The sequence below is a fragment of the Lynx canadensis genome, chromosome D2 (assembly GCF_007474595.2).
Source record: "Lynx canadensis isolate LIC74 chromosome D2, mLynCan4.pri.v2, whole genome shotgun sequence".
Classification (NCBI taxonomy): Eukaryota; Metazoa; Chordata; class Mammalia; order Carnivora; family Felidae; genus Lynx; species Lynx canadensis.
In genome coordinates, this window is record NC_044313.2 from 47,932,381 (window position 1) to 47,947,733 (window position 15,353).

The following is a 15,353-nucleotide window of genomic DNA, read 5'->3' on the forward strand; positions in this document are numbered from 1 at the left end:
TCTCAAATCAATAAACCAACATTAAAACAACGAAAATAACAAAAAAAAATTTTTTTGCTGTTACTGTGTCAGTAAAATCAAACTAAGCTTCGACCTAAAAATGTACAGGCCAAAAGTATAAGCTTTGAGGTCAGTGTCCTTTGTCATGACCGAGCTGTAGCATTGATACTGACTGTGCCCATGTGTAAGTCCCTGCTCACTCTGTGTCCTGATTTTCACGTCCGCAAAAATGAGGAGGCTCTGACTAGATTATCTCTGGCGCAAAGCAGGGAAAGGACATTCCTGCAACCCGCCAGGCAAGAGGAGGGTTGGGGATAAATGTGAGCATGGCTGGATACCCTCCATGCCTGAGACCTCAGATGGAACTAGGTGGTGCGGATGGAACTCCCTCCTGTGAACCAAGAGGTGGTCATATGACACAGAGAGAGAGAGAGAGAGAGAGAGATCCTGGGCCGTGCAAGGATGAGGACCAGTCTACTGGGCATAAGGCTGGGCAGCCAGGAGGCAGATGCTCCCTGCCAGGCGTCCATGCCACTGCTACTTCCCAGCCCTGGGCTTGAAGCCAGAGGCAGCCACTGAGGCCTGTCAGCCCAGGGGCTCCAGCTTGCGTTTGGCTAGAGGAGCCTGGAGTTCAGGGAGGGGTCCAGAAGAGGGATGTGCATGTGGGAGCTGTCAGGAGAAGGAATTCGAAGCCTTGGACAGAACGAGCTCCACTCGGAGTGAGAGTCCGGCCTGAAGAGGATGGAGAGCAGAGGCCAGCCCTGCACCATTAAGTGGTCAAGTGGGAGGAGAGAGGAGGAAAAGAGGTAGCTAGTTGGGTGAGACCAAGGCAAGCAAGAGTGCTGCCCTGGAAGCCCAGAGGAGGAAGAGTGAAGGTCCGGGGGTGGTCAGCTGGTCAAACATGGCTGACAGTTGGGGAAGGGGAGGAGGGGGGAAGGGAGAGGAGGATGGGGGAAGGTGAGAGGAGGAGGGAGGGGGGAGGGGCCTAGAGGGAGCCACCCGATTTTGCCACGGGGAGGTCTTGGGGACCCAAGTTTATCCCTTGCGACTGGGAAAGCAGTCCCTTCTTCCTCTGACAAGTCCTCCCACGTGTGAAGCCATTTGACTCTGAGAGAGGCTTTCCGCAGGGACCTCCCCGACTGCTCTGTGGAGAAGCCCTGGCCAGCAGAGGCGGCGCCATTTCATTGGGGCATCGGCAGCACACAGGTCTGGGCCCCCACTCGTTGGCCAGGCCCCCACTCGCTGGCCAGGCTCCCGGGTGGAGCACGGCCCCCCACCCCGGTGGCTCAGAACTCGCAGACCACCAGGCGCTGCTCTCCGCAGGCCTTGTCGTTCCACTTGCCATTGGTAAAGATCTCCACACAGTTCTCTGCGCCGCCATTGTTGTTGGGCTCCCCTGGGGCCCAGTTGGAATAGACCAGGGGCTCCCCGGTGGGGTAGATGAACTTGCCCTCCGTCTTGATGTCGGTTATACTCAGGAAAGCAGCCTTGTTCTCAACTGTGACCAGCTGCTGCAGGGCGTCGTTCTCGGCCGCAGAGCTTGGGGAGGCCATCTGTCCCCCGGCCTGTATACACACCTGCTGTGCGTCCTCAAAACTCTTTTCAATACCTCCTGTCTTGAAGATCTTCTCCCCGACACCTCGGCCATTGGGGAAGAGCTCCACTAGGAGAAGAGGATAGTCAGGTTGGGGTTATGGCAGCACCAGGCCAGAGCTCCGGGGCTCTGTGACCTTTGTGCGACAGCCCACCACCCGCCCGCCCAGCATCCATGTGGGATATCAGGGCACCCGATAGGACAAAACTGAGGCACTTGGTTCCAGTGCACTGGCTTCACAATGCAGCCTGGGAGGAACTCCTGTGGTCCGTAGTTATAGATGAGGACACTAGAGCCCAGAGAGGTTAAGTAAGGGGCCCGGAGTCACATACCCGTCAAATGTACGTTTAGGACTGAACCTTGTTTGCTGGGACGCTCTAGCTGGAACGTGCTCTTTCTGTTTCACCCCACGTTGTGTGCTGGGGTCAGTGGGAATTGCAATGACTTTGGTGAGTGATGGCTGGGGCAGTTTCTGATGTGCGTGTGCTGGGGGTGGGGCAGGGGCATCTGAGAGCCTCACTGTGCTAATCTCTGCACTCACTGCAGCCCGATGTTGGCCCCTCGGGATGCATGTGGGTGATGCCCCAGCCAGTCAGCCTCTCCAGGGTGCTGGGTGAGGGGATGAAGGCACCTGAGGGGTGGCAGGGGGGCAGAGGGGATCAATTCTGGGAGAGCCCTGTTTGGGAATCGGAAGCCAGGTGTTCCACCCCATCCTGGCAATGACTGCCTAGGTGGAAAAAGGAAAGTTACTTCCCTTTTCAGTGTTTCTAATTCCTCATTTCCGAAGCGGGGGTACGCTTCATAAAAACATCAACTATGTGACATATCACGTGTCTAATCTTCCATCCCATCCCCATCCCTTTGGCTTTTGGGCTCGGGCACAGAAATCTTCAGGGCCCGTGAGAGGGCTGTGCCCTGGCCTCACTGGGCTGGTTAGACCTCAGGGTGCACCCCGACCCCCTGCCCTTCTCTGAGTAGCTTCAACTAGGGCTCGGGGGCAGATTCTCCACAGGCTCAGGACGGACGGCACTCAGAGCAGCCCTGGACAAGGTCAGTGCAAGAGTTCATGTGCCGCTACTGGGTTTTATGTTCCGTGCATCTGGGTGGGCATACGTGCGCATACGTGAACATGTCCCTGTATTCTTCTGGAGGTACATGGGAGTACTACCGTCTGTACGTGTGCGCGTACGTATGCGTGTGCTCATGTATGTCATGGTGTGGGGTGAGTGATGGTATTTGAGTACACACATGTGGCCGGCATCTCTGGACATGTTCCACTTCGCAGCGGTGTGCAAAGGAGTGAGTGAACACATGTGCAAGTTTGTTGTGGAGGGAGTGAGACATACCAATACCTGAAACTCCCATCCTTGGTTCTTAGGTACTTGGTACTTAGGAGCCAAACCTGTGTCTTACCCAGTGAGGCCCCTTTAGGATCTACTCCTTTGGAATCGCTTCTTTTTTTGGATCAGGGAGATTTGATGAATGATGGAGACCCAAAGCTGACGTCAGGGAGAGCTGATGAGGAGGGCCAGTCAAGGACCAAGGTGGAGATTCCAAAGGCACAGGGTACTCTGCAGGATTCCAGGATTAGGAAGAATCCCTGATTAAACACCCAGCAGGGTGCAGGGAGAGCCCAGCACTGGCTGGAGCCTAGAGGTGGCCAGTCCCCTTCCAGAACCATGGGCATGTCCAAGGTGACATACTTGATGGCCACACAGCAAGGCTAGGCCCCCACCAGCCTTGAACCCCGAGAGCAGCATCCGAGCCCCAGCCCTCAGGACAGTGTCCGGATTCTCTGCTGCCTTGGGCTGTGAAACAATGTCTGGGCACCCACACGCCGGGTCCCACAGAGGTAAGAAATGCATCCTGGGTTGGATGCCCCCTGTCTATCACAGGGAGCAGCACAGGGCAGGCAGGAGGGAAGGTCTGTTGAACTGCACAGGTCTCAGGGCACTGATCGGGTCATAGGTGGCTGTGATGTTGGGGGTGGGGGGGCATCCCGGAGCCTGATAACCTCCACCAGGCTTCCATCACCCGCATTGAACTGGTGATATGGCCACACCCTCCTCTCTGTCTCTTGCATCTACTTCCAGATCCTGGAGTATAGGGCTGCCTGCTCTGTCTCAGCACTACTCTCAGCCCCAGACCCTGCCCCAGAGCCAGATCCGGCTCTGAATATGGTCCCAACCTGTTCCAATCCCAGACCCAGACCCAGCCAACTCCAAACCAAGGCCCAGGCCCAGTCGGAGGCCTAGCCTTGGTGCCTGGCTCGATTCGGATCCAGGAACGTACCTTTCCTATACTGAGAGAAGGCATTCTGGAGGTGTCGGACCTGTCCACGTAAGGCCTCCACCTGCTGCCTCAGAGCAGTGATGTCTGCAGAAGAGAGAGGTCGAGTGAAGGCAAGCCCAGCATAGCCTGGGATCAGCTCAGAGCTTGGGCCTTAAGGGAAAGGTACCCAGCTGCAGGCACATATAGGGGACGGGATAAGGAGCTGGGACCAGGCCCTAGCAAGCCCACATCCACTAACACAACTAGCCCCTGTTGCCCCCAGATTTCCTATACTTCTATGAACAAACTGTCCCCAGAGCAGGTCCCTGCACATCACTGACACTGAACCCTGTGAAAATTTAACTCCATATTCTGGGGATCTCATAGCACCTTCTTTGAGGGGGCAGGAATATACTTTCATCAGTACTTCCTGTCCACTGGGTTATTTGATAGTCAGAGCTATCCTTTGAATTGGGAAGGGGGCTGTGTTTTCTCTGGTGATCGAATGGAAAAGCTGCTCAGGGCTGCCCTCCTGTGAGTTAAGAGTCTAAAACCAGAGCCTCATTCCCCTGCCTTCCTGCCCGCTAGCGTCCCTGCTTCCCACCCACTCCCTGCGGTTAATGGGGCCGAAGATAGGCTGTCCTGAGATAAAGAAGGCCACCTCCCTCCCCCTGTCCCCACCCCGTGGCGGCTCCCAGATCTAGCAGATGCTGCCTTACCAGGAAGCCCGCTCTCTCCCTTTGCTCCTTTGTCCCCAGGAGCACCTCTGTCCCCCTTCGGTCCTGCGGGCCCTTTGGCACCTGGAGGTCCTGGCGGACCCGTGGCTCCAGCAGGCCCTGGGATCAGAGAAGAACTGGGTGAGCTCTGTATCCACTTTCCAGCATTGTCACCCTCCCAAGACATGGGCTGTCCACCTGGCCTGCGGTCCCCCCTCCCCGATACAGACTGCTCCCCGAACCCAGCCATGCACCCTCCTTGGACATAGACTTTCCCTACCACCCAGTAACACCATCTCCGACTTGATGAGTGGCGGTGGGGCAGGGGTGGCCATCACCAGCATCAGGGATGCACAAGGGAACCGGAGCCCCGTCCTAGCTCCTTCCGTCACTCACCCACTGCCCCAGCATTCCCAGTGGCTCCACGCTCACCAGGGGCACCTCTCTCTCCTTTAACCCCTGGGGGGCCTCTCATCCCTGCAGAGCCCTGCATGCCAGGCGCACCCACATCTCCTGAGGAAGGAACAAATTGGAGCAAAAGCTGCCGAGAGTGGACTTTTCACCCTTCGCTCCAAGGGGAGAGAGAACCGGTGAGAAGGTGCTGCTTGCTGGCCGGGGTTCCTCCGCGGAGTCGAGCAGGAAAACGCCATCAATGTGGGAATGTGGGGGAGAAGGGGCCACAAGGCCTGCCCAGCGCTGATGGTCTGCGCATTTCCCGGCACTCTGAGCCGGCCTTGGGTCACACCCTGGACTGTGCCGTATTCCTCCCTTCTCCCTCCCAGACCGGCCACCTACCAACCACCTACCTTTGGGCCCAGCCTCTCCTTTGGGGCCTGGTGTGCCTTGAGGTCCTACATTTCCCTGCTTCCCTGAGGGACCCTCTCTGCCAGCTGGACCAGGCGTACCTCGAGGTCCCGGAGGTCCTGGGGAAAAGGACCAGCATGGTCAGTGACACTAAATCCTGCTGGAAGTGGGAGCGTCCGAAGAGAGGAGAGCAGTGATAGAAGTCAAGAGAGGCAGCATCGTCATAAAAGGTGATGTCAACAGGAGTTCAGTCTCCCCTGCAATAACCCGGTACCACCTTCAGAACAACTTTCTTCCTTCTTCCTGGGGTGGGATCTGTGCATATCTACTGGCATGTTCTAGAGGCTGCAGCACCACCTGCTGGAATGCCCAGCTGCTCACCAGATGGTCCAGAGTCTCCCTTTGGTCCAGGCTCTCCAGCAGAGCCATTCTCCCCTTTGGGCCCAACTGGGCCAGCCGGTCCAGGCGTCCCCGCTCTCCCTACAGCTCCTGGTGAACCTGTAGCAGCAGAAGAAATGGGCACAGACCTTAGGCCCAGAGACGAGCCAGCTGCATGCACGGTCGGGCCCCTTGCATTCCTTCAGGGTTCTACAGGGTGTAGACGTCCCACTTCCACACTCCTTGGTACAGTGGTGATCCAGGAAATGGGTGTCCACACCCCTATTTTACAGGTGAGAAACCAGGCTTGCTGGAGCTGGCTGTGAACTCAAGCCAAGACCCATCTGACTTGCCATGCAGGGCACTTCCCCCTGCTCCAAGACCACAGTATATACAGCAGGCAGTCTTAGCCTTGATTTAGCCTTGATCATGGACTCCTTGTTCTCCCCTTCCCAGAACCAGAGTTTATGTCAGAAATGACACCTGGCACCGATCATCAGGGAAATGCAGATCGAGACCACGATGAGATGTCACCTTACCCCTGTTAGAATGGTTATTAGCAAAAAGACAAGAGATAACAAGTGTTGATTAGGATGTGGAGAAAAGGGAACCCCTCATGCGCTATTGATGGGAACGTAAATCGGCGCAGCCACTGTGGAAAACAGAATGAAGGGTCCCCAAAAAATTAAAAATAGAGTTTTACACTCAGTTCTGTTCATTTGGTTATTCTTTTTTGCTGTTGTTGTTTTTTGTGTTTTGTGTTTTTACTGAGGTGAAATTCACATAATATAACAGCCTGTTGTAAAGTATACCATTGATTGGCAGTTAGCACGTCCTCAGTGGTGTGCAATTACCTCCTGTATTTAGTTCAAAATCACTTCGTCACCCAAAAAAAAACCCATAGCCACTAAGCCATCACCCCCAACCTCCCCTCTCCCCAGCCCCTGGATAGCACTACTCTGCTTTCTGTCTCTATTTCCTATTTTGGACATTTCATATAAATGGAATCAGACAATATATGACCATTTATCTCTGGCTGTTTTAACTCAGAGTGACATTTTTGAGGTCCATCCACTTGGCAGTGTGTCTCAGGGTTTCATTCCTTTGTGTGGCTGAGTAGTATTCCACTGTGTGGACAGAACCCGTCTTGTTCATCCACTCATCAGTTGATGGACATCTGGGCTGTTCCCATCTCTGGGCTGTTGGGAATAAAGCTGTTATAAACATTCATGTGCAAAAAGAGAAGGAATGACACCTGACAGGTGCCACTGACTTGTTCATTCACTCATCTGTTCACTGAGAAACCATCTGTGGAATATAACCGGGCAAGATGCAAATGTTAGCATCAGAACCCGGTCTGCAAGAGATTTGCAATAGGATTTTAAACGGTGAGGCACAAGTAATGAGTGAGGAAGAAGATTCCCAAGATGCCCCTTGTCCTACCACATCATCACCTCACCCCAGTGCACACACATATGGCCAGAGCTGTCTTCCTAAGGGAGCAAATGGGACTTCAAGGTGAGGAGGATTTAGAGAGACTCGCAGAGGGAAGAGGACATGTCAGACTTGGAGACTTGTGCTCCAGGAGGGGCCAGGCCTGCCTGGGTAACACTGTGCTGGTGGTGGGGTGGGTGCCTGTGATGGGTGACTGAGAGGCTCTGTGCTGGGCATTGTATCCTGCCTCTAGTGATCCTCACCAGGAATGAAATGGAAGCATGGAGGGTTACAGGATGGGCCCCTCACCCCATATCCAATAGGGCACCATGTTGGGCAGAGATGTCCTATCCCTAGGCTGAGGCCCCCTTGGGCTCCACCCTGGCTGGGATGGCAGCCGGTAGAAAGAGTGTTAGAGGTCTCCCATCCATGGTGTAGAAGTCCTGGAGACCATGAAGGGACTCCCTCTTCAACAGCAAGCACCCATGCCTCCCAAAGCACTAATTTTGCATCCCGGTGTCCCCCAAAGGCCAGCCTTGTGCCTTAACGCCACCTGAAGTGAAGCTTTGTGGACCCGCAGTCTGGCCAGTCTGAACTGCACTAAATTCCTCCTTTCCTTACATCTTACAGTCACTCATTCCACAAGTACTCACTCAAAACTTCTACTGTGCACAAGATACCATCGGCAATGCGGGGACACAACAGTGAAAAAAGCAGACGCAACATCAGATCCCTCTTTCTCTTGGGGCTGAAACCCAACTGCACAGAGACAGATCATAAAAATTAAAATGTACAACATATGGTTTATTAGAGCAGAATAAGTGCCAGTGAGGAAAAATAAAGCACAGAGAGTGTCAGAAGGCGGGGGTAGTGTCTTCTAAGTAGGGTGGTCAGGGACAGACTCGTGGAGAAGGTGGTCTGTAAGTAAGACCGTGAAGGAGCCGAGGAGTGACCCACAGGGACAGCTATGGGAAGAGCAGTGATAGGGCCCTGGGGTGGCAGGGGGCTGGATGTGGTTAGGGACCAGCAAGGAGCCAGTGTGGCCAGAGGAGGTGAGGTCAGAGGAGTATATAAGAGTGAAGAGTGTCCTTGTGAGCTGCTGAGGGGTGTGTGGTTTTACTCCAGGAGATACATGCCTATATACACCAAATCCTTCTGGGCAGGAATCTTGGAGATGCTGAGGAATAAGAGGACTGTCCCTGGAAATACAGGCTGCAAAGCAGTGTGGGGTCTTACTGGACCTCCATGATACACCTGAGGCATTACCGCATTGAGCCCGCTCCACCCCCTACCTCTGCTCAAGACTCTCTTCTCTCAGGCTTATCTTGTCCTTTACAGCAGGTTCTTGGAACCCTGTGCATCAAAATCTGCAGGGGACATTGTCACAAGGGCAGACTCTGGCCCCAGTCAGACTTACATGGGTCAGGATTTTGAGATGCTCCAAGCTCGCTAGGAAATTCTCAGACCCATAATGGTTGAGTGACTAACGTGCCTGCAATTCAGGAGCCAGAGTGCAGCCTGGTCCCCTGGCCCATCTGTGCATGGTTCTCTCTCCAAGCACCAACCCAAGGCCGGGCTTGGAATGTGCATGGGGTGAACCACCCGCAGAAGAGAGGGAGGTCTCAGCCACACTCTATGCTTAGGCTCACAGTGTGACCATAGGAAAGGGCCCCCCAGGATTCAATTCAGGGCCCCTTTGAGAGCTAGAGAGAGCGGGGATTCTCCAAGGTGCTGACACCTTGAATCCGCCTTCCGAGTTCACTTCCAGGGGCCTTCCCTGAGCCCCGGGCCATTCATGTCAATAGCCACTTTCTGTCTGTAAAGGACAGATAGGTACTCACTTGTCCCTTATCCTACAAAGCCTGGGGATGCTACCTATTCCTTCCAACTTAAATGTTGTTAGTTTCCTTCCTCCCCAACCAAAATGCCAACTCCCAAAAGATAAAGACCACGGTTGATAGCTCCATAGCCCTAGCCCAGAACCTGGGGGTCCCTTGTCCTAGATGCTGGCTCACTGAATTCTGACTCCTTGCCACTGGACCCAGATCCTCCCCTACGGGACAGTACTTCTCAGATGATTCCCTTAATAATCAGTACCTGTGGAAACCTCACGAGAATTCACCCAATTGGTCCAGCAGAAAGATGTAACTTTATCCTAACAACCTGACAAAAAAGAAAGCCTTGGCTCCGTTATTTGTCACTATGTAGTAGATGTTATTCCCATTTATAGATGAGCAAACTGAGACTCAGGGGCACTGGCTTGTCCCTGGGTGGGTCCCTGCTGTAGAAATGGAGCTGGTAGTCAAGCACAGATCTGTCTGATGCAGAAGCCCGTGTCCTTTCCCCTCCAGAGTGGGTGTCATTTAGCCTCTCTGTGTCACAATTTTCTTACCTGTCAAATGAGATTCATATGTTCCCTGTAAGACTTCTGGTAGGATTAAATGAATTACTCAGTGAACGCCCAAGCACAAGGCTGGACAAAGGAATGTGAGCTCCCTTTCACTCTCTCTGTAATGTATTAGGACAGATCCTTGTGATCAGATCTGAGTATGGGGTCACAGAACCTCATTCTTTCCCGTCCTTCATGACTATTAAAAAATATATATTTTAAAATTTGAATTCAAGTTACTTAACATACAGTGGAGTCTGGGCTTGGGGAGCAGAACCCAATAATTCATCTGTTACGTAGAACCCCCAGTGCTCATCCCAACAAGTGCCCTCCTTAATGCCCGTCACCCATTTAACCCATCCCTCCACACACCTCCCCTCCAGCAACCTTCAGTTTCTTCTTTGTATTTAAGAGTCTCTTGTGGTTTGCCTCCCTCTCAGTTTTTATCTTATTTTTCCTTTCCTTCCCCTGTGGTCATCTGTTGTGTTTCTCAAATTCCACATATGAGTCAAGGCATATGATACTGAAAATATTTGACACCCTGCACCGACCCTATTTAATCCAGGCGACCAACTGTTAAGTCCTGGAGCAGGGTTCTGGAGAGCCACAGATTCGATTTACCCACCATTTCCTCATTTTGGGAGTGGGAGGAAGGAGAAGGTGCCAAAGAAGGAGACAAGGCAGCTGGCAATGGAGGGAGGCACCTGGGGGGCTCAGAGCAGCAGTCATTTTCCAATCGGTAAGGCAGTGTTTCAGATGGACCAAACGTCTGGGGGAAACCCATCCGCTCAGAAAGAAGTCCACCTCTGAGCCTTCCGTAGCAGAACATCCCAGTACTTCTGGGTTGGTTACAATTCCAATGCCCACCCCTTTCCACTAGGACAAGCCAGTGGTCCCAGCTCTACCTGGATCCCCCTTCTCGCCCCGGGGGCCCTCTCTCCCATCCCGTCCATCGCGACCAGGCAGGCCGTTCTCCATGGGGCTACACATGACCAAGGTGCAGGCGCTGGCTGCTGTTCTCTGGAAATAGGTCTTCATTTCTGTTCCCAGTGACCTCAGGGGCTGTGTGAGCAGCATCAGCACGGAGAGAGGGAGGAGAAGCATGGCCTAGGCAGGTGAACAGAACGAGAAAGGACATGCTCTTGGTCCCAGGACATGGGTTAGGGCTTGGTCCAGTTCCTGAAGGTCAGGAGAAGCACCTCCCCACCTGCCCTCCCTCTATGGGGCTGAGAGAAGCAAGTCTCCCAAAGCAGTTTAGGGACCAGGTGGGCATATGGTCTGGTCTGGGAAAGCATGAGTTACCCAGCTGGAACTCAACTATAAGCTCGCAGGAGAATCCACCTATTCTCAGGTGCCTGTGTTGTCCTTTCTTGTGACTTCCCTTGGGGACTGCCGTCGGCACAGGGGTAGGATGTAGAAATCCTCACTGAGGCCACATGTCACATCAGGAAGGATTCACTGGGTGCTTCCGGGAAGGACCTTTCCCGTCTTTGGACCTCCAGCTCCCTGTCTATACCGTCAAGGTGGTTGGCTTCACTCTGACAGGGCAACCCCTTTCCTCTCACTTGCTGCCTTGGATGGACTAACACTCTTGCTGTCTGCAGTGCGGTTCTGGAAAGGAGCTAGGATCCTGAACGCTTAGTGATGTCTGTCCTGAGCACAGGATGGGTGTGTGGTTGCGTGTTTTCCAAGCGATTTGCCATCCCTGGACTGGACACCATCTCCATGAGGAAATTCACACGCAGAACCCAAGTGAAAGTTCTCAGAGAAGCTAACTTAGCAGCTGGAGAGCCCCTGGGGCATGCAGCATTCTGCTCTGACCACCTAAAAGAACTTGAGAGAAAGGCCTCACGGAGGAAAGGGCCACGTGAGGTGGGTTCAATCAAGGGAAGGCTAGTTCGGGGATAGGGAGAGCAGACATCCAATAGGGCGTCTAGGCACCATCTGATTGGGACTTAGGGACTAAGTGAGACCGGGGCAGGTACAGGGCCTCGGTCACCTCCATTATTGGACTTCTTTCCTCTCTCAGAGAGAAACGGTAAGGTTATGAGCATGGGAAGAGCTTGTGGGAGTTGCAGAGGCTAGGGACAAAGCCTGGGGGACACGTGCAAAGGAGAAGGGGGTCACCAGGCAGGCTGAGGTGGTGGCAGGGGAGGGGCTTTCCTGGCCAGAGAAGTGCCTTCTCCAGGTTGCTGGTGACCCTGGGCTGGACGATCCCTATTTTGCAGGAGCCTCTTTCAGTTCTGAATTCACCACTTGCCTGGGCTTCCTGGGAATCTCTAGAAACACCCAGGTGAGCTCCCTTATTGTGGCAAAGGCTCAGTCATGAGCACTGAAGGACCCAGGCCAGAACGAGGGCATTGTTCCCTGGTCCGCAGCTACAGCACCTCTGGGGCTCTGCGCCCCGAATCGGAGGAAGAATGAAAAACAATCGACATTCTGCCCAGCAGCTCAAGGCACCAGCACCCACTGTGGCCGGAAGGGGCCGTGAAGAGAGGTGACTCACAGGTTTTCAGACCCACGATTCAGACGCGGCATCTTAGCTGGGGCTACGGAGGGAGTGGGCCGAGCTGCAGCCCCCTCAGCCCACGGTGTCCGCGCCAAGCTTTCTGATTCAGATTTTATGGAGAAAAAAAAAAAATGACTCCTCTGAAAACTGGTTGGAAAATTAGTGACTTAGCCCAGTCAGTCTCTTTTTTTTGTTGTTGTTTTTAATTTTTTTTTTTTCAACGTTTATTTATTTTTGGGACAGAGAGAGACAGAGCATGAACGGGGGAGGGGCAGAGAGAGAGGGAGACACAGAATCGGAAACAGGCTCCAGGCTCTGAGCCATCAGCCCAGAGCCTGACGCGGGGCTCGAACTCCCGGACCGCGAGATCGTGACCTGGCTGAAGTCGGACGCTTAACCGACTGCGCCACCCAGGCGCCCCAGTCAGTCTCTTTTTTAAAGTAAAGATGTGAGGCTAAGGGAGAAGCATGAATGTCCACGTCCTACAGGCAGTTGGTACCCGGATGGGCTTAAAAGGCAGGCCTGTGGAGACCTGGTCTGTTTCTCCTCTACCACCCTCCTTTCTAAAGAAATCAGGAATGGAGGGGAACAAGAGAGAAGTTGAAACTGCCTGTTCCCCTGGGGCCCCCAGACAACGGCATCTGGCATCTGGGTGGGTATCATCCAACTGACCTCCTTCCACAGCCCGGAGAGCACATCTCCCACTGAGCATAGGGAGCAGTGAGGGGCGAAAGAGCACTCCTCATCGCCTCACCCCGTCCCCCACCTTTCACACTTCCTAGACCAGAACAGACCAGACCCTGCCTCCACAGCACCAGTTGGATAAACCAGCCATATGGGCGGAGAGATATTCATCGGGCATTGAAAAAAAAAAAACAAAATGAAGGCAAGGATAGAGACTCACAGATGCTGCCTCTCGGACTCCAGGATCTCCAGGCAAATTAGCCTTTCCTTGGCAGGCACTGGCTATTTATGCCTGCCCTGTCACCTGAGCTGCCCAGCCCTGGTCTTTTAAGAGCTCTTTTCAAGAAGTGGGGCCGTTTCTTCCTTGTTGACTCACTCTCACCCCACTTGGGTTCTGGAAACCTGCCACTGATATTCGTAACACTGCACACATATCACCTTAAATGTTACACGGCACTCTCAGTCCGTGATCTCACCTGTACCTCCCTAGAGCCCTGTGAATTAAATGGCTTTATTAGCGTCTGTATTTTACAGATGTCCGAAAATCTGAGCTCCAGAGAAGACCGGCAAGCGACACAATGATCTACGTCTATTGTCAATGCGCCCCGCGTCTGCAGATTCCAAGATCCAGGACCTGCTGTGCCCCCTTCTCTTCCTCCTTCACCTCAACTTTACTGCCCAGATATTGGGAAAGAGCTGGCAGTTCCTTGGCATATCCGGGCAGGGGTGGGGCAAGTGGAGGGGCTGTGGAGGCTGCAGCCTGTGGGGCTACTCTTGCAGGGTCACTCTTTTGCTTCCTACTTTAGATCTTGGAGACACCCCCACTTGCCTTTTAGGGGATGGCCTTCCCTTAACTTCCTTGACCTTATCTCCCACCTTCTTGGCTGGAGCTTGCCCTGTGCATTGCTCAGGTGACCAGTTTGGACTCCTGAGTTGCTGATACACTGTTGTAGCCATGTCCAAAGAAACTCTAATGTCCAGTTGCCCACCCTCCTGCCTCTGATAGCAAAGGACGTCTCTGCTTGCTTCTAGATTCTTGTGTCTTTATCTCTTGCATGAATTCTTTTCCTAGATCCACGTGCCAGCATCCCCATGTGTCCAAGCTTCTCTTTTGGCCCCTCCATTGGTGGTGCTGATTTGTTTTCGGCTTCTGATGCTCCTGTGGCGTCCCCTTGTGTACTGCTGAATCTATAATGCTTCAATTCATAGGGAAAGGTCTTCTGTTTCCTATGCTGAGTTTTTTCTTTTTGAGGCGGGATCCGTAATAGAGCTACCTGAGCCCCTAATGACAGAACTCTTTCATTATTAACACACAGCCCTCTCCATTCTAGGATGTTCATGTGCTCCTAGAGATCTAGATCAGCATGGGATTCCATTTCTCTCCCCAAATTTGGCAAGGTTTTTTTTTCCATCACTATTTCTTTAAATAGACTTTGTTTCTCCATCTAGCTCTCTTTCTTAGGATTCCCCCAATGCATATAGTATTTCTTTTGATGATGTCCCATAAATCCTGTAGGCTTACTTACTTACACTTTTTTTTTCCTTCTCTGACTGGGTAATTTCAAAAGATCTACCTTCAAGTTCACTGATTTATTCTTGCACTTGGCCAAGTTTTTTGTTGAATCTCTTGAATTTTTCAGGTCAGCCATTGTATTCTTCGGCGCTAGGATTTGGTTGTTTTTTTTTTTGTTTGTTTGTTTGTTTTGTTTTTCGGGTCTGACTCCATATCAAGGGCAACAAAAGCAAAAATAAACAATTGGGACTGCATCAAACTAAAAAGGTTCTGCATCGTGAAAGAAACCATCGACAAAACTAAAAGACAAACTACTAAATGGGAGAGGATATTTGCATATGATATATCTGATAAGGAGTTCAGATCCAAAATATATAAAGAACTCATACAACTCAATAACAAAAAACCCCTACAATCCAATTAAAAAATGGGCAGAGGATCTGAATAGACATTTTCCCAAAGATGACGTACAGGTAACCAACAAGTACATGAAAAGATGCTCAACATCACTCATCATTAGGGAAGTGCAAATCCAAACCACAATGAGATACCACCCGACACCTGTTAGAAAGGTTAGTGTCACAAAGACAAGAAATAACAAGGACCGGTGGGGATGTGGGGAAAAAAAGAACCCTCGAGTATTGTTGGTGGGAATGTAAATTGGTGCAACCACTATGGAAAACAGTATGAGGATTCCTCAAAAAATTAAAAATAGGTCTACCCTATGATCCAGCAATTCCCCTTCCGGATATCTCTCTGAAGAAAACAAAACACTAATTTGAAAACATATATACACTCCCATGTTCAATGTAGCATTATGAACTATAGCCAAGACATGAAAACAGCCAGATGAATGAATGAATGAATGAATGAAGATGTGGTATATATACATACAGTGGAATACTACTGGGCCATTAAAAAATAGTGAAATCTTGCCATTTGCAGCAACAAGAATGGAACTTGACAATATTATGCTAAGTGAAATAAGTCAGACAAAGACAAATGCTGCAAGATTTTACTTACAAGTGGAATCTAAAAAAAACCAGGTAAACAATACAAAA

At 52.0% G+C, this 15,353-nt stretch overlaps 1 protein-coding gene across 1 annotated transcript; it reads right to left on the reverse strand.

Moving 5' to 3' along the window:
* Nucleotides 1-314: 314 nt before the first annotated feature.
* SFTPD (surfactant protein D) lies at nt 315-13,072 on the reverse strand. The gene is made up of 8 exons (XM_030335321.1): nt 13,000-13,072; nt 10,492-10,693; nt 5,767-5,883; nt 5,388-5,504; nt 4,978-5,094; nt 4,585-4,701; nt 3,887-3,970; nt 315-1,663 (listed from the first exon to the last, which is right to left on the reverse strand). Exons 2-8 carry the CDS (start codon nt 10,688-10,690, stop codon nt 1,287-1,289), a joined length of 1,128 nt encoding a protein of 375 aa, XP_030191181.1. The 5' UTR covers nt 10,691-10,693; nt 13,000-13,072; the 3' UTR covers nt 315-1,286.
* Nucleotides 13,073-15,353: the final 2,281 nt, after the last annotated feature.

Excerpts from the sequence above, each read along its gene's own strand:
- SFTPD (XM_030335321.1), bottom strand. The coding sequence starts at position 10,690 with ATGCTTCTCCTCCCTCTCTCCGTGCTGATGCTGCTCACACAGCCCCTG. Across the intron at positions 5,095-5,387 it reads AGGAGAGGCTGGGCCCAAAG|GAGATGTGGGTGCGCCTGGC; the intron begins GTAGGTGGTTGG and ends TTCCTTCCTCAG. Across the intron at positions 4,702-4,977 it reads TGGGAATGCTGGGGCAGTGG|GGCCTGCTGGAGCCACGGGT; the intron begins GTGAGTGACGGA and ends CTCTGATCCCAG.